This window comes from Piliocolobus tephrosceles, chromosome 16, assembly GCF_002776525.5.
Source record: "Piliocolobus tephrosceles isolate RC106 chromosome 16, ASM277652v3, whole genome shotgun sequence".
Classification (NCBI taxonomy): domain Eukaryota; kingdom Metazoa; phylum Chordata; class Mammalia; order Primates; family Cercopithecidae; genus Piliocolobus; species Piliocolobus tephrosceles.
Genome location: NC_045449.1, coordinates 25,713,855 through 25,733,734, shown reverse-complemented (window position 1 = coordinate 25,733,734; position 19,880 = coordinate 25,713,855). Strand labels below are relative to the sequence as shown.

The following is a 19,880-nucleotide window of genomic DNA, read 5'->3' as shown; positions in this document are numbered from 1 at the left end:
GGAATACTATGCAGCCATAAAAAAGGATGAGTTTGCGTCCTTTGTAGGGACATGGATGCAGCTGGAAACCATCATTCTTAGCAAACTATCACAAGAAGAGAAAACCAAACACCGCATGTTCTCACTCATAGGTGGGAACTGAACAATGAGATCACTTGGACTCGGGAAGGGGAACATCACACACTGGGGCCTATCATGGGGAGGGGGGAGGGATTGCATTGGGGAGTTATACATGATATAAATGATGAATTGATGGGTGCTGACGAGTTGATGGGTGCAGCACACCAACATGGCACAAGTATACATATGTAACAAACCTGCACGTTATGCACATGTACCCTAGAACTTAAAGTATAATAATAATAAATAAATAAATAAATAAATAAATAAATAAATAAATAAATAAAAAGCCTTTTGCTTGGAATCTCGGTGAGGGGAAGTACTGTGTATGTTTAGTTTGTCATGCTTCCCTGGCATTAGCACTTTGCCTGGCAAATAGAAGGTCAATACTTCCAAACTAGTTATCTGACTGTTAACTCACCAAGTTTATGAAGGGTGAGATTTTACTCTAACAGCCATTCAAAACCTAAAATTTTCTTATTCTAAAAATTGTTTCATATTAAATTTGCTATTTATTTTCTCTCCTGGATATATCAGCCCAAAAGCTGTCCTTTAGTCATTATGTACAAATATACATACATATAACATTTCAAAAACATAAACAGCTTAAGAATGATTTTGAAAATTAAATGTATGTTGATATTTTCAGAAAACAATTAGAAATAAAAACTAAATTCTTATTACAGGGGTCCTTGGGCCAAAAGAGGAAATCCTCTCTAGTTATGGTTTTTCAGTAAAATAATATGTAGCTCTGAGAATCAGTTTACAACTAGGGTTAAGAAGCAAAATAACTTCTAAGTGTAGAGAACATATTCAGACTACCAATCAAATTTTACCTCTGTTCAAAATAATCATTTAGTTTCATTTTTAGTCCTTATTCACAGAAAATTATGGGCAGCTGGTAAAGTGGATGCTGAAGTTAAATAGGAAGTGAATATTAACCTCCCACCAAGCCCTATTATTGGGGGCCATTAATTTTCTACCAGAAAAGGTAGTAAACTTAAAACAAAAAAGTGAAATAAACTTCTAATTTCCCAGAAGGTCTCTGGAATAAACCGGTCAATAAATAACTTTTAAACAACTTATTTCAAGTAGTTTTTAAAGATTTTTAAAAAGTGTCTTGTTAAATAACATTTAAGCAGCTATTATTTATGCTTACCTCCAATTAACTTATACCTGTATTGACATTTTTTTCAACTTAAAAAAAAAAATGAAGTACTTGGCATTACAAAAAGTCAACTAAAAGGTAACCTTGCATTTTAAAGTTTACTTAAGGAAACATCACTGTCATGATCTTTTGGCTATATTTTTTAGGCTCAATAATCCCAAAATATATGACATAAAAAACTTCTGTATTTGAACATCTAAGATAAACTATCCTCAGAAATAATTACTGACAACTGGATAAGAGTGAACCACAACTGTATAAAACCAAATTATTTCACTGACTAAGGGGACTTAGAAAAAGAGAAGCATGCCAGGGAGGAAGCTGTTTACATTTCTCCTAACTGTGAAATGACTAATTTACTAGATAAAACCAACAGGTGAAGACATGCTATATTTTCAGTTGAAATGACAAAATGTGACTATAATGGTAACTATACACAGAAAAGTCAAAGAAACCAAGGACTTTTCTGAGGTAGTTACAATGGGTCATACTTACAGCCACAGAAGCCCACTGCCATGCAAAACAGTGACTGGTTGGCATCTGATCATGTGAGCGACAGCAGCCAATAAGAATAGAAAATAAGAAGCAGAAGACAAAGCACCACCAATCAATGTCAAGAGTTGCCATGTATAATACTCTTGCTATACAATAAACACCAAAAAATGACTTCCACAATCATATAATTATCTTTTTAAATTGATTCCATAGGAGTTTTTTAAAATTCCATATTAAGAGTAATAATCTGTGAGAATACCCAATTTTAAGTCTGCTTTTTATTAAGTTTAGAGTCAAATGTCAGTATCAAAGTACCTATCATTTGTAAAGGCTCAAAGCATATTTGTTGAAATATAAAATATTTTTATTTTATATACAAAAACTCTAAATTTTATTCATTTCCTATATGTAATAGTCACTATTCAATGAGTTAAAATGTGCATTAGCAGTAACATTCACTCTAACCCAGGAGTCAGCTTCCCTTACTCATCCCCAAAAGGTGAGAAGCTAATCAAAATATTTTTGCTCAAAAGTTTTAAAGAGAAAAAAACTTTAAAAACAGAAAAAAAGGTGACATTCATTAAGACTTTCAGTGTTTTGTGAGAACATTTATCTAAGAAAAGTAAGTTCAACTCATGGAAACAGTGGAAAATAAACATTATTATCTAGTATTCAACAATATTCTACATACAACATACCACAACATTTAGAAGAACTGAAGGACCCCTTCAATTCTCTAAAATAATGAAAGCAGCAGGAATGGGATAAAGACACTAAAAAATGCAACAGAAAGGAGGTGAGATTCAAAATTCATGATTTATCTTACCTGTGCCATTCGTATTGCTGGGTGTGCTCCACAACCTTGCACTGCTTTATGAAGTGTTTCACCAAACATATTTCGAAGTTCAACCGAGTGACAATACACAGCATCAATCTTAGGCCACCAATCCAATGCCGACTAGAGAAAAACAAAGACCATAAGGAAGAGAAAGTACAAAATTACATGAGTTGTATACTGTGTTTATCACTATAGTTTTAAGTTTTATCCTTTTGTCAGGAAGTTTCTAAGACCATGCAAACACACACCATGATTTCCAAAGTCTTCAAACAACGTCTTTAATTCAAACACTAACTCATACACATTATATTATAAAACATAATATTGAGCAAGAGACAAATTGCCCACTTCATGAGCATGTGCATGTGAGACTATCTTTTCTCAATGATAAGCCAGTGAATTTGAAAACTAAAGTCTTCAGAGAGCTAATCTGTAGCCGATCTTCTTCTTTTGTTTTTTTAAGTTTCAAGTTTTACAATTTCTGGAACACATGCATAAATGGCATATATTTTCCCAGGTAAGAATGCTATTATCAAAGCTTTAAAAGTGATTAGTGGTTCAACACAATATTAAAAGTGTATGTGGGAAACCATTACTTATATGTTTACAGAAAACAATGATAATTACAACATGAAATTAGTAAATGAAATAAAACTATTAAGTAAACCTATAATCTTAAATTGATATGCAATGATGACATGATACATGGGAGACTAACAATTACCATAAACAAAGACAAACTGATCCTAGCGAAATATTTTTTAAAAAATTATTTCGTGTATTTTCTATTTCAATTTAACCTGTTTTGCTTTGATGTCTAGTTTTTATGCCTATTTTATTTGAAAGTGTATCTTTAACTTTAAAATGAATGACTTGATATATTATTAAAAATGACAATTATGAAAATCACTATTATCTTTAAAGTCTATCAGTTAATACAAAACTGACTGGATGAATTTTTACTACATATGTAGAGTATGCATGAAATGACCTAAAATGTAGGCTTCTAATTTATAATACTCCAGATGTTTATAAAAAAATCTAGAGGAATAACACATTCAAATTGTAGATAAAAGAGATTTAATAGCCTCACATCTCTCACGTCTCATTCCCACATTTTTTCTTATTCAGAACTAAGCTAATTCAAGTGTCAACATTTTAATTTCTTCACTTGGAATTCTCAGAATATTTTGAATAGCATCAAGTTACATTACCTTAACCCAAACTGTGGATTACAAATCCTGTTCGCCGGATAGTAAAATGTAAAACCAATTTATGATACACATTTTGAATACTGAAATCCATTCAGGGAGGAATCCCAAAACTGGGAGGGAAGAAATGCTTTTTTGGGGACAGTATGGTTGTTTACACTTTTCCCTCAACTCCTACTTCATTTAATCTAGTTCCTACACATGATCAATTTTTAGTCTGATAGTATAATGGATTCCTCCAACTCTCTGCAATTTTGACTTGCCCAAAGCAACCAATGCAACTTGATTTCCTTATACTTACTAAATTATACAGCTTGTGTTAATCAGCCTAAAGTAACAAAAAGCTGAATAGCAATGTACATTGAGTGAAGGGTCTTCCTCACCCAACACATCTCATAAGATCGTGTCAGAAACTGATAAACTAAGAAAGACATCCCATATAACATCCTATTCAAATTACTGTGTCATTTTAAAAATAGCTTTTAAACTGTATTGTGGTACCAGGTGCACCATAAAATAACTTTAGGCTTAAGATTTAGTAATTTTCATAGTTTTCATTTTTCATAATATATTCATTTTAAAGTAAAAGATACATTTTCAAATAAAATCAGCATGAAAACTAGACATCATGTGGTTGGCAAAAAAGTTCAGTATTTTGAGCAGTTACTAAATGTGTCCTTCCGGAACACCAGTCAATTAAAGTAGACTTACTCTTTTTTTCCTTGAAAATACCATGTTTATAGCCAAATGGCAACCCTGACATAATATGAACAAATTATGTGGCAATTCCTCAAGAGATTTAAGTAATTTTCAAATGCCTTGGAAATAATTCCTTTCAACTACAACCTCTCAGCAGAAAGAAATCATCTCATTTTCAGTATGTGATCTATATGTAAATTATGATCAATTGTCATAAGGAAAAAAACAGAAATATGTAATATACCAGCTATAGCATGTACCAGTGATGGCTAAGATAATTGGTTCATAAGTGTGTATATTACTTTTTAAATTTCCCAATTACATATCTAATTTAACCTAAAAGAAGTCTAGGAAGATTATATAACATAGATCTTACAACTATAATTCATCTCTTATGGCACATCATAATAAAAAAGAAGACAGTACAACTACTACTATTTTAGCAACTGCATTACAATAAGAATCAAATAGTGGATATATTTTAAGATTTTCTAAGAAGAAACGCTGGAATATTTTAGATCTAAACTCAGTACTCATGAACTGAGTATGAGTACATTTTACAAAAGTAGAACTCCAAACATCTTACTACTTCTACACAAACGCTCAATACACATCAGTAAAACTTTTATCTTATTTGAGAACGTGATACTTTAAAAAAAAAATGTGTGGACTGGCTAAAGAACCATGGGAGAAGAGAATTTATGAGGTACATTGAACCAAGAATCATTAGAAAAAAAATTTACACTATGAATGAATTTAAGATCAGAAGTCCAAATATCTAAGAATAATTTCATGTGATTTTTCACGACAAAAATATTTCCACAATAAATGTCTTCAATGAAACTCTAAAATAGTCAATCTCATAAATTTGTATATTCACTTTATAAATAGTCCTTTTCAACCAAAAAAGTACTTCAGATTCAATAGTGATTAGCCTCAAACCAAGGGGGAAAATATCCTAAGGAGAAACAATTTCCTACACAATCTATAATAAAAAAGTATCACTACCCAAGGCATGATTTAAAAAGATACTTTGAACTAATATTTATGTTCCTTTTCAAGTTATTTCACTGAAAAGCTACTGATACTTAATATTTAAAAATCAATGTAGTTTTTTAAAAAACAGATTTTCATATAACTTGATCTCTGATACAGACACACTCCACCCTCCACACATGCAGTACTCATTAGAGTAGAAGAGGATGCACAGCCACTTTCACCAAGTACACTGAGACATGCATGAAGCACCACTCCAGGCATGCTTGGAACCCAGAAAGAAGCAGCTCAGCCACTTACAGCAGTGCCAAGTCCATGCTTGAAAGTGCTCTATATAGTCAATTGTAGACAAAAATATTTCACAATTAAAGTAACTAGCCACAAAGTATCAAAAAAGTATATATTTGGGTTTATTATATACAAATTTTAAGCACTTATGTAAAGCTATCCACTCTTTGAATATTTTTAGTGTTCTGAGCCACAGCAGAAAAAAGCAATAATGTCTTATTTCTGAGTTAAACATAAACTTCAGGGTGGAAATCATCTTTTTTTTCAATGGCCTTGAAAGTAAACCTTTAAGGTACAATGCCCTGGCTCATTATGCTGACAAAAGTACAGTAATTTTTTTTTAAGTTTTTAATACAAACATACCTTATTTACAATCTTCATTAAACTTTCCCTTTTGGAACAAAGCATATTCAATGTTACTTCTACCTACAATTTAACTCAGTGATACTCAACTAAGGGAGAAAGTATCATTCCTTCAGGCATATTTATTTGTTCATAATGACTAGGGATGGGGGAGATGCAGCACAACTGGCATTTAATGAAATGAGGCCAGAGATGTTAAAGGTCCTGCAAGGCCCAAGGCATCCTGCACAACAAAGGACTGTCCTCCCAAAATGCTCACTAAACACGTGCTGAGAAAAATTAAATGCGTCACCAAATAGCTTTATCAATAGTTAATTTTCCACTGCAGGAATGGATAGAATATGGGCAGCATTTATTTTAAATAAATACAACATTCAGGGCAAATGAGGGTGAAGAGTTATTTTCAACTCACCAGAGGCACAGTCTTAAAATGGAATTTGATTATAAACAGGACAAATATACTAAGTTATCAATGCTTAAAGCCTCGTTTAAGGAAGGAAAATGTTGACCATTTTACCCATAAATGTGAGTATCTATCATTTGACAAAAGTGGAACAATGGAAAATAACACCTGAGAACTTTCAAAATAGGGTTGTTCATAATTACAAGAACAGAATTTTTAAAATCCACAGTCCAAATCTGATAAAGTTTTGCTGTCTATTTAATGTCTCCACATTACAGCTGAAGCTTTCACAAGTACCTTTTAATGATTTCACTTACTTTGTCTGATATGCTTTTGTATCTTGTGAATACCTACTTTAAAGTATGTTAATATTTCATTTTGTTTAAGAAAAATGAAATTTTACACTATGAATGAATTTAGGATCAAAGATTTAAAAATACCATCAAATACAGTCCCATCACTTTTGTCAATGTGCTATACTAGACTACAACATAAATACTATTACTTTTAATTTAAATGGTAAGGTGGCAAGTCAATGTATCAAATGCTGTGAAAGGGCTAAGAGTATTCAAATAACATGTTTGAAAAGCTTTGGGATGAAAATTTTAAATAGTATTTTCAGTGGCATTTTTCTCAAGGACTTCTGATCTGAATAAAACATTTTAGATTTAATCTTTCCAAAGCATCTTATTAACTCCATGTTCCTTAATATGGTCCCTTCGGTCAACACTTAATATGAAAAATACAAATATTTATCGATTATCAAATATAATCACTGTGGAGAAATGTTCCTATTTCATACATCTAAATTCAGAACCTTTTTGAAAACCAAGAGTGCATTTCTTAAAAAGAAATATGCAAAGAAAAGAAAGGAAAAATTTTTTTTAGTAATTTAGCAATACCTTTTGGACTTACATTGGTGATGATTCGATGCAGTGAATTTACCAGCACGTAGTGAAATGTAGAAGGCGAGTTCTGAGCCAGGCAGATCTATAGAAAAAGAAAAACAAAGCAGATTATTTCTATGAGAAAAATACTCAGTAATACAAATGAAGTCAAAAAGAACAGCAAATAGAACGTTTTGTTAAAAAAAAAAAAAAACACTAAGTTTTTAAGGTCTTGAAATGAACATCAATACATAATAGTGAGAAATACTGATAAAAGTAAACCTATTAATCTCTCTAGTCTTTTCGTTTATAAAGGATAACAGCATCAGTAAACATAGTTAGATAAAAACCAATGCTCTCACCTTAAAGTGTTGGTTGTTGTGAGGACTTATACGAAAGCAAGAAACAAGGCAGTCAATCATTAGATCCACATCTGCAGGCTGACTGCCTCTTGAGAATGGCTTACTTGGATTAAAAAGCAGGTTCTATAAAAACCCCAACAGAAAACAAAAGCCTTTAAATACCCATGCAGTATTTCTTTACTAACATGTAATAACATCAACACAGTACCCACACAGATGGCAGTAAAATTCAGTTGCCAGAAGAAGCACAAAGCACCAATACTGTAGTTCATCAGTCTGAAACAACTGTTCCTATACTATATATAGGTTCCTTTCAGGCCCTAATAGACACATTATTTTAAACCTAAGTCTGTATATTTATGCTCATTTAAGAAAATGGTGTTTTCTTCATATTCTCAGTCCATTTAGGCTGATGAACACAGAAAAAAACAAAAGAAAGTCCTATGAACTTATCAACAAAGAATCAGAACTTTAACGTTAGCAATTATCTTTGACAAAATACTTATGCTAGAAAATTCATTTCATTTTCTTAAAGTTTGTAGTAGAGAAAGAATAAGCATGTTACCTTAAGATCAACCACCATGGACTGAACAAGTAGGAAAATGACAGAGTTATCTTCCCAATTGATGTAAGTACTTGCTTTACACAGTTTGACACAGGCAATTGCAGCACTTTCTGTCAGCTGCCTACTTCCTCCATGGCCAGCAAGAGCTTTGCGTAGACTGTCCAGAAATAACTTCTACAGAATTCAAATATAGCGATAAGATAATATATGAAGTTTCTTCTATTCCAGATTTACCTAATATTACAGCAAATTAACAGCCTCTAAAACTCATACTATAAAGAATGCATAATTTATATTTGTGGTTTTCAATTTCATAATTTAAGTAGTAGTCATCATTTAAATGTTTCTCAAATTAAAAAAAAAACATGCTTTTTCTATTTTCTTTATTGAATTATTAAATGAATACAAAAAACAGTCCTTCCCAAACAAGCTGCTTTCTGAACTTTTTTTTTTCCCCCAAGATGGTGTCTTCCTCTGTTACCCAGGCTGGAATGCAAAGGCACAATCTCGGCTCATTGCAACCTCTGCCTCCCAGGGTCAAAGCGATTCTCCTGCCTCAGCCTCCAGAGTAGCTGGGTTTACAGGCGCCTGCCACCATGCCTGGCTAATTTTTGTATTTTCAGTAGAGACAGGATTTCACCATGTTGGCCAGGCTGGTCTTGAACCCCGGGGCTCAAGTGATGCTTCTGCCTCGGCCTCCCAAAGTGCTGGGATTACAGGCGTGAGCCACCACGCCTAGCCTTCAACTTTGAATTCAGCTGATCATATCTTCTTTTTGATACTTAAAGTCTAAATATACTATCTTGGCTCTGGTCTATGATAAACTGTTCCACCCTTTTCTAACACACCAGGTTATATTCAACCTTCAGCCTTCTAAATAGGAATATATTCAAGGCTGTTCTGTTGCTCTAAATTTGTTTCTCAAAAAAAATTACCTACTCTTGTGATGTCAATCCCTCTTTACAGTTCATTAACAAATTTCTTCCCTTGGCTTTTCTCCTAAATGAGTATCTCACATCTCCACCTACATGTATGCTCAAATGTAACAAGTCAAGAACTAAACTCACCCAACACCAGCATAATATATTCTTCTCAAGTGTACATGGAACATTCTCCAAAACAGACCATATGTTAGGCTACAAAATAAGTCTTAATACATTTAAAGAAATTGAAATCATACAAAGTATGTTTTCTGATCATAATGGAAATGAAAAACCAACAGCAGATAAAAAACTAAAAAATTCATAAATACGTGAAAATTTGTGAATGTTAACAGATCAAAGGAAAAAATCACAAAGGAAATTAGAAACCAACTTGAGACAAATGAAAATGAAAACACAACATACTAAAACTTACAGGATGCAGTGACTGTAGGGCTAAAAGAAAAATGTAAAGCTGTAAACATTAAAAAATAAGAAAGTTCTCATTCAATAACCTAACCATACACCTCAAGGAACTAGAAAAAGAGTAAACTACACCAAAGCTAGTAGAAGAAAGAAAATAATAAAGATTAGACAGAGAACAGAAAAACAATGGAGAAAAATTACAAAACCAGAAGTTCATTCTTTGAAAAAGCCAACAAAACTCTAGCTAGATCGTTTAACAAAAAAATAAATAAATAAAAGAGAGACAGAGAGAAAGAACACCAAATTACTAAACTCAGATATGAAAGTGGTGACACGGTCAGATGCAGTGGCTCATGCCTGTAATCCCAGCACTTTGGGAAGCCAGGGCAGGCGAATTACTTGAGGTCAGGAGTTCAAGACCAGCCTGACCAACACGGTAAAACCCCCGTCTCTGCTAAGAAGACAAAAATTACACAGGCATGGTGGTGCACGCCTGTAGTCCCAACTATTAGGGAAGCTGAGGCAGGAGAATCGCTTGAACCCAGGAGGCGGAGGTTGCAGTGAGCCAAGATCATGTCACTGCACTCCAGCCTAGGTGAAAGAGCAAGACTCCATCCCCGCACCCCCGCCTCCCCCCAAAAAAGAAACAAAGTGGTGACACTACTGATTTTACAAAAAAAAAAAAAGAATTATGAGATGATACTATGTAAAACTATATGCCAACAATTTGGATAACCTGGACAAAACAGACAAATTTCTACAAACACACAATCTACCAAAACTAACTCATGAGGAAATGGAAAATCTAAATAGAACTATAATCACAAAGCTCCCAAAGGCCAGGACCAGATAGCTTTCACTGGTTGATTCTACCCAACATTTAAAGAATGCTTCTCAAACACTTCCAAAAAATAAAAGCGAAGGGAACACTTCTCCTCATTAGTTATATGGTCCAACATTACCCTGATACCAAAGCCAGACAAAAATACTACAAGAAAACTACAGGCTAATATACCTTAGCAATACTGATGCAAAACTCAACAAAATCAGCAGCCTATTAAAAGGATGACAGGCCGGGCGCGGTGGCTCAAGCCTGGAATCCCAGCACTTTGGGAGGCCGAGACGGGCGGATCACGAGGTCAGGAGATCCAGACCATCCTGGCTAACACGATGAAACCCCGTCTCTACTAAAAATACAAAAAACTAGCCGGGCGAGGTGGCGGGCGCCTGCAGTCCCAGCTACTCGGGAGGCTGAGGCAGGAGAATGGCATAAACCCGGGAGGCGGAGCTTGCAGTGAGCTGAGATCCGGCCACTGCACTCCAGCCCGGGCGACAGAGCAAGACTCGGCCCCCCCCCCCCCCCAAAAAAAAAAAAAAAAAGATGACAAACCACGACCAAGTGAAACTTACTCCAGGAGCACAAGATGATTCAACAACAAAAAAATCAATGTAATACACCACGTTAACAGAAGGAAGAAGAAACTCCACATGATCATCTGAATCAATACAGAGAAACCACTTGACAAAGTTCAACATCTTTTATGATAAAAAACACTCAAGCTAGGAATAGGAGGAAATTTCCTCAACATCATAAAACCCATATAGTAAAAACCAATAGCTAACAACATACTCAATAGTGAAAGATTGCAAGTTTTTCCCCTAAGATCAGGAACAGGATGACGATGCCCACTTTTTCTTCTTCTATTCGGCATAATACTAGAAATTCTAGACAGAGCAAGTAGGCAAGAAAAAGATGGAAAAGTCATTCAAATTGGACAGAAAGAAGCACAATTATGTCTATTCACAGATGATATATCTGTAGAAATCCCTAAAGATGACACATACACACCAAAAACAATCTGTTAGAGCTAATAAATTCAAAGTCACAATACAAAATCAGCACACAAAAATCAGCTAGATTTCTATACATTAGCAATGAAAAATACAAAAACGAAATTAAGAAAACAATTCCACTTATGATAGCATCAAAAATAAAATATATAGGAATTAAGGAGGTGAAAAACTTACACAATAAAAAACTACAAAACACTGCTGAAAGAAATTAAACATAAATAAATGGAAAGATATCCCACATTCCTAGATTGTTAAGGTAACAATATTACCCAAAGCAATATACATTTTCAATGCAATCCCTATCAAAATCCCAATAGTATTTTTTGCAAAAAAAAAAAAAAAAAAAGAAAGAAAGAAAAACCCATCCTAAAATTCATACGGAATCTCAAAGAACTGCATAATAGTCGAAACTGTCTTGAAAAAGAATAAAGTTGGATAACTCACACTTTCTTATTTGAAAACTTACTACAAAGCTACAGTAATCAAAACAATGTAGTACCAGCATAAGCACAGTCATACAGACCAATGGAATAGAGCGCCCTGAAAGAAACTCTCACACATATGACCAATTTTTGACAAAGGTGCTGAGACTATTCAATGGAGAAAGGAGAGTCGTTTCAACAAATGATGCTAGGAAAACTGATTATCCACATGCAAAAGAATGAAGATGGACCCTTCTCTTACATCATATACAAAAATTAACTCAAAACAGATCAAAGACCAAAACTTAACAGTAAAGCTATAAAACTCCTAAAAGAAAATATAGGAAAAAAAATATTTCCAACATTGCATTTGGCAAAGATTTCTTGTATATGATACCAAAAAAGCACAGGCAACAAAAGAAAAAAAAACAGATAAACTGGACTTCATCAAAATAAAAACTTTTGTATAACAAAGGACACTATCAAGATGAAACAACAATCCACAGAGTGGGAGAAAATATTTGCAAATAACGTATCTCCTAAGGGATGAATAACCAGAATATATTAACAATTCCTATAACTAAAAAAAAAAAACAAAAACAAAATTTAGAGCCTTACAAATACTTTGTTTTAAAAAACTGAAAATAGATGAACCAAGCCATTGCCTCAAGAAATAACAATATAAATAAAATGAAAGTTAAAATTAATGAAACAGAAAAATTTAAATGCTAGGAAACAAAACCAAAGCCTAGGTTTTAAAGACCAATAAAACAGTAAACATGAACGAGGAAAAAGAGAAATGAGTAAACAGTTACAAACATGGATACTAAAGATAATTACATGAGAATATGGAAATATAACCTTTATATAATTGTACAAGTAAAATATATAAGTATTATATGCAACTCTGCACTGATAAAATTGAAAAATATATTTTCTAGCAAAGAACAAACCATCAAAAGTGACTTTAAAAACAACAGAAATTCTTCAAAAAATTAAAAATAAAATAACAACATGATCCAGCAATTCTACTTCTGGATATATATTCAGAAGAATTAAAAGCAGGGTCCTGAAGTTATTTGTACACCCATGTTCACAGTAGCATTATTTATAATAGCCAAAAGGTGGAAACAACCGAAAAATCCACCGGCAGATAAATTTAGATAAATAAAATGTTGGTATACACATACAATGGAATATATCATTCAGCCTTAAAGAAGAAGGAAATCCTGACATGCTACAACATGGATGAATACTATTTCAGCCATTAAAAAAAGAATGAAATCCTGTCTTTCATGGCAACACGAATGGAACTGGAGGACATTATGCTAAGTAAAATAAGCCCATGTCCAAAAGACAAATACTGTATGAGTCCACTTATATGAGGTAGTCAAATTCAGAGAGACAGAAAGTAAAAAGATGGTTGCCAGGAGTTGAGGGTAGGGAAGAAAGGAGAGCTGCTTAATAGACACAGAATTTGTTTTGCAAGATGAAAGGGTTTTGGAGATTAGTTGTACAACAATGTGAAAGATAGTGCTACTAAACTATATACTTAAAAATGGCTAAGATGGTAAATTTTATTTTGTGTGTATTTTACTGCATACAAAATTTTAAAAAGAGACAGAAAACCTACATAGATCCATTTATGGGAGTTCAAATAAAAGGTGATTAATGACTTATTTTAAATAGGCAATAGATAGGCTAGTTCTAGAAATAGCGTTAAGAAACCAGTAGCAGTACTTAAGAAGAAAAGTATAAACTGAAGGTCAAGACTGAACAGGAAGCTTACTTTTCCACTGAATTTCCTTCCTGATCTACAGTGAAAATTTCCATTATGTCAGTTTTTTTTTCTTTAAAACTAATGATAAGCAAAAGTCAAAGGAAATCTTAACAGCTTCTAACCTTTATGATTTTATAATGATTTCTATCTAATCGGATAATTTCTATTATTTAAATTATTCCAGGCCATAGAAAAGACTGATAGTTCTCGAACTCACATTACTAATTTGGCACAAATAACTGTTAGAACAATTAGTTACTTTCAAAAGTGATAATGCATATTATGTTAAATATACACATTTTCTAAGCATCAGAAAACTGAAGCACTGGAAGGAAATGTTTTATTAAGTAGCTACCCAATACATTTGCCAATAGCCAACCAAGTTTACCTCACACACACACACACACACAAATGAACATACTAAAAGTAAGGATTTCCAAATATATTTCAGCTCCAAATTAAAAGTGAATATTTAAATAATCTAGAAACTAACTGACTGGATACAATTCAGCTCTAAAACTAGAGTTCAGGGCCCTTTATCTTTTGTTATTAATTTTAAATTTTTTGATGTATTAATATTTATGAAGAAAATAGTAAGGTTTCCATAGATATACAGAGATCAAATCAAGGTAATTAGCATATCCATCATCTCTTATCATTTCTTTGTGCTGGGAACATTCAATATCCTCCTCCTAGTTCTTTGAAACTGTGTAACATATTGTTTTTTTTTTTTTTTTTTTTTTTTAAATTTAAAGGCGTTTAATTGATCAATGAACGATTCACAAATCGGGCAGCCCCCAGAATTACAGCACATTGACAGCAACTCCAGCACAGCCATGTGGTGGAAGAAGATTTATAGACGAAAAACTGGAAATGACATGTAGAAATCAGAAGTGAGGTACAGAACAGCTGGATTGGTTACAGTTTGGCTTTTGCCTTATTTGAACACAGTTTGAACACTCAGCAGTATATGAATGATTGAAGTATGGCCACTGGGATTGGCCAAGACTCAGGTATTGTTACAGGTGCATACTCCTAGTTAGGTTTTCAATATAGGTTGCAGTTAGTCCACAAATACAAGTACGGAGTCCTTCTCAGGCCATATTTAGTTCACTTTAACAGTAACATATTGTTAATTACAGTCATCTTACAGTGGTATACAACACTAGAACTTACTCTTCCTATCTAGTTGTAACTTTGAATCCTTTAACAAATCGCTCCCTACCCTTCCTGTGCCCTATTCTTCCCAGCCTGCAGTATTCTGTTCTACTTTTTACTTCTATGAGATCAACTTTTTTTAGCTTCCATGTACGAACAAGAACACGCAGTGTTTAATGTTCTGTCCCTGGTTTATTTCACTTAATATAATGTCCTCCAATTCAATCTATGTGCCTCAAAATACAGAATTTCATTCTTTTTAATGGCTGAATACTATTCCACTGTGTATATATACCATATTTTCTTTATGCATTCATCTGTTGTTAGATACTTAGGATGATTCCATATCTCGGCCATTGTGAATAGCACTGCAATAAACATGGGGGTGCAGATGTCCCTTCCTTTGGATAAATGTCCAGTAATGAACTGCTGGATCACATGGTAGTTCTAGTTGCAGTTTTTTGAGGAACCTTTTCACTGTTCTCCATAGTGGCTGTACTAGTTTACATTCCCACTAGCCACATTTAAGAGTTCACTTATCTCCACACCTTTGCCAGCACTTGCTATTTTTTGTCTTTTTGACAGTAGCCATTCTAACCAGGATGAGATGATATCTCACTGTGGTTTTGATTTGCATTCCCTGATGACTAGTGATGTTGAGCTTTTTTAAAAAATGTATCTGTTGGTCATGTGTCTGTCTTCTTTTAAGAAATGTCTATTCAGGTCATTTGCCCATTTTTTAATTGGATTCTTTTTTTTTTTTGCTGTCGAGACGTCAGAGTTCCTTGTATATTCTGGATATTAAATCCTCTGCTGGATACATACTTTGCAAATATTTTCTCCCATTTTGTAGGTTGTCTTCTCACTCTGCCAATTGTTTCCTTTGCATTAATGTTAATTTTTTAAAGAAAAGTAACTTAAATGCTTGACAATATGGAATTTAAAATATGGTACATTCAAGCTGGGTGTGGTGGCGCACACTTATGGCTGCAGCTATCTGAAGGTTGAGGCAGAAGAGGATCGCATAAGCCCAGAAGTTTGAGACCAGCCTGGGCAACATAACAGCAAGACTTAGTCTCTTTTTAAAAAAATGGTATGTTCAATTTGGGGAACACCTTACAGCAGTTAAAGACAATGACCTAGATGAACAATAGTTCTCAAATTTCAATGTGCATTAACAACCACTTGAAAGGACTTAATAAAAACTGCTGTTTTTAGTGAGACACTAAATATTTAGTTACAAACTAAGAACTGGCATTTCTCACAAGTTTCCAGGTGATGCTGATGCTGCTGGTCTAAAGACCACACTTTGAGAAACACTGAACTATATACCTATCTGTCTATCTCCCCATCCTCATAAAAATGTAAAAGCTAGACTGGAAGAATACACATTTAACCCTTTGCAGTGGCTGTCCCTGGGAAAGAAGAAAACGAAATTAGTGGGATTTGTAATTAAGTGAGAATTTATGGAAGTATTACTTGTTCACAACTTTTAAAAGCCATATAAGGACTAAGCTCTGATGTTTTAACTTGCCCAAATTCCTACCTAAGGGGTCTAAGGGAGACATGCCCTACAAACTGTTAAGTTCTCATCAGATGGGTTTTATTTGACCCTATATATCGTGACTTACTTTTCTTTCTTTTTTTTTTTTTTTGAGATGGAGTCTCGCTCTGTCACCCAGGCTGGAGTGCAGTGGCCTGATCTCAGCTCACTGCAAGCTCCGCCTCCCGGGTTTATGCCATTCTCCTGCCTCAGCCTCCCAAGTAGCTGGGACTACAGGCACCCGCCACCTCACTCGGCTAGCTTTTTGTATTTTTTAGTAGAGACGGGGTTTCACCGTGTTAGGCAGGATGGTCTCGATCTCCTGACCTTGTGATCCGCCCGTCCCAAAGTGCTGGGACGACAGGCGTGAGCCACCACGCCCGGCAACTTACTTTTCAATCTGACTCTGGCATAACATTATGAGACAAGGACAAAATATTTAGCCCCGAAATACATTTTCTTGCCATACCTTGCCATGCAAGGTCTCTTGTGGGAAAAAACCCCACATTCTATAGAGAATCCCCTTTTCCCTTTGTTTTCCTTCCTTCCCTTCCAGATCAAGGAGATAATCGACTAAGAGCCAGGCACCCTTTTAGGTCTAGTAAGAAACATTTTACAACCTGCTCTCTGAAGTTTGCTGAGATTCCTCTGCGCAACAAAACCTGGTCTCCATAATCCTTTATCCTTTATCTTAACCTGGACACTCCTTTCCATTAATCCCAAGTCTTCAGACGAACTCAACCATCAACCAGAAAATGTTTAAATTTACCTGTAGCCTGGAAGCCCCCACTTTGAGTTGTCCCACCTTTCTAAACCAAACCAATGTATTTCTTAAATGTTCTCAGGACCTCCTGAGGGCTGTGCCACTTGTATTTGGTTCAGAATAAATCTTTTAAAATATTTTATAGAGTTTGACTCTTTTCGTGGACACATATATAAATTTCTCAAAAGACGAGCAAAATATAAAAATGTTAATAGGAGTATGGGGAACTGTTACATTCTTTGTACATTTCAAATATTTCTTTTTTAAAAAAGATACTATAGTCAAAAGAAACAGGTGATTGGAAAATATTTACAGACTAAAATGTAGGATTACTGCTCTTAATATACAAAAAGTTCCGCAAATCCATAAGGAACTGGAAGCAACATAACAGAAGAATAAATAAAGGAAGTCAACAGACACCTGCAAAAGAAAACATGCAAATGGCAAAGAAACATATGAACTGTTTTCAAACCTCAGTAACCTTAAAAAGAATAAAAATTACAATGAGATACTATCTTTGTTCTCAGTATCTGAGAATTTTAATTAGTGTTCTCATTTGGAAAATTAATGTTTAGGTCATTAATACTTTATTCTTTTATATCACTTACTAAATACGAACTTTCAGAATAGTCATGTAACCACAACCACAATCATGACGTAGAACATTTCAATCATCACCACAATCAATCACCTACTGCTCCTTTGCAATAAATTTCCTCCCCTAACTCCCACTCCTGACATCCACTTATCTGCTTTCGGTCCTGAATTTTGTCTTCTCTAGAAGTTTTAAGAAATCATATAGTATGTCATCTCTTGAGCCTGGCTTCTTTCACTTAGCATAATATTTTTGAGATTTACACATGTTGCCGAGTCAGTAGTTAGTTCCTTTTTATTGCTGAATAGTATTCCATGGTTTCAAGGCATCACCATTGGTTTATTCATTCACCAGCTGATGGACATTTGGGCTGTTTTCAAATTTAGGCTACTATAAATAATATGTATACTCAAGCATACATCCTTGAGTGAAGGTATATGCCTTTGTGTGATTTTTTTTATTTTCATATTATAGGTACACAACATAATTTTCATTTTCTTCAAGACTGTAACTTGCCTTCAACATTTGTATCTATGGATAAATATTCACAGATATAAATGTTTAATCTATATGCATATTCTTGTTCCTAATCTTGTTATTATTCTATACTTGAAAATTTATAACATATTTTTAATGTACTGTTTGCTTCCTTTCTGAATGACATTTTTCAGCTTTATTGAGGTATGATCGAAAAATAAAAATTGTATATATTTAAGGTGTACAACATGATGTTCTGATAAACTTATACATTCTAAAATAAGTACCACAATCAAGGTAATTAACATATCCATCACATCACACAGTTTACCTCTGAAAGAGAAGGTAAGAATACCTGAGATGAGATACTATCTTACCTTATTAGTGTGGCAAAAATTTTAAAGACTGAACAACAGCTAATCCTGATAAAAATGCAGGAAAATAGGCAATTCAGTGGGGATGAAACTGTGACCTGCTGCAACTACTGGGGAATGTAAATCTAGTAATAACTATTACAAATTTTAAATGCAAATGTTCTTGACACAGGAACCCCCAGTTTTTGGATTCTAATTATAGAATTAAGAGCATCAGTTAACAAGAATATATGAACAAGATATTTACTTAAGGCTTACCTATAGTGTCAAAAAACTGAAAACATCTGAATATCCACCCATTCAGTAAAATGGCTGAGTAAATGAGGCTCATTAGTGTAACAGAATGTTACCTAATATTGAAAGGAATGTGTTAGATATCTATCAACTGTTTTGAGGAACAGCTGAAACATTTTCTTAGATAAATAACGACGCAGAGTAACGTGCATAAAATAATTTCATTTCAAAATACAACCACCACACCCTACGTATGTATGTGTACTTTGCATTTGAATGTATGGGTAAATAGATGTGAGTGGAAGAATACATACCAGCCAATAACACTAACTAGCTTAGAGGGAATGTGAGTAGAAAAGGGTGAGAATACTATTTTATTTTATTATTTTATTTTTTATTTTTTTGTTTTTTGAGATGGAGTCTCGCTCTGTCACCCAGGCTGGAGTGCAGTGGCGTGATCTCAGCTCACGGCAACCTCCACCTCCCAGGTTCAAGCAATTCTCCCTGCCTCATCCTCCAGAGTAGCTGGGATCGCAGGCGCCTGCCACCACATCCAGCTATTTTTTTTTTTTTTTTTTATTATACTTTAAGTTCTAGGGTACATGTGCATAACGTGCAGGTTACATATGTATACATGTGCCATGTTGGTGTGCTGCACCCATCAACTCGTCAGCACCCATCAATTCATCATTTATATCAGGTATAACTCCCCAATGCAATCCCTCCCCCCTCCCCCCTCCCCATGATAGGCCCCAGTGTGTGATGTTCCCCTTCCCGAGTCCAAGTGAGCTCATTGTTCAGTTCCCACCTATGAGTGAGAACATGCGGTGTTTGGTTTTCTCTTCTTGTGATAATTTGCTAAGAATGATGGTTTCCAGCTGCATCCATGTCTCTACAAAGGACGCAAACTCATCCTTTTTTATGGCTGCATAGTATTCC

General features: G+C 34.2%; 1 protein-coding gene across 1 annotated transcript in view; it reads right to left on the bottom strand.

Moving 5' to 3' along the window:
- NF1 (neurofibromin 1) overlaps window positions 1-19,880 on the bottom strand; it is a 243,357-nt gene that overhangs the window by 177,517 nt on the left and 45,960 nt on the right. The window contains exons 8-11 of the mRNA XM_026452251.2: window positions 8,396-8,569; window positions 7,831-7,953; window positions 7,497-7,571; window positions 2,610-2,741 (exon numbers count right to left, since the gene is read on the bottom strand). Coding sequence (XP_026308036.1) covers window positions 2,610-2,741; window positions 7,497-7,571; window positions 7,831-7,953; window positions 8,396-8,569 — 504 coding nt within the window. The remainder of the gene's footprint in view (window positions 1-2,609; window positions 2,742-7,496; window positions 7,572-7,830; window positions 7,954-8,395; window positions 8,570-19,880) is intronic.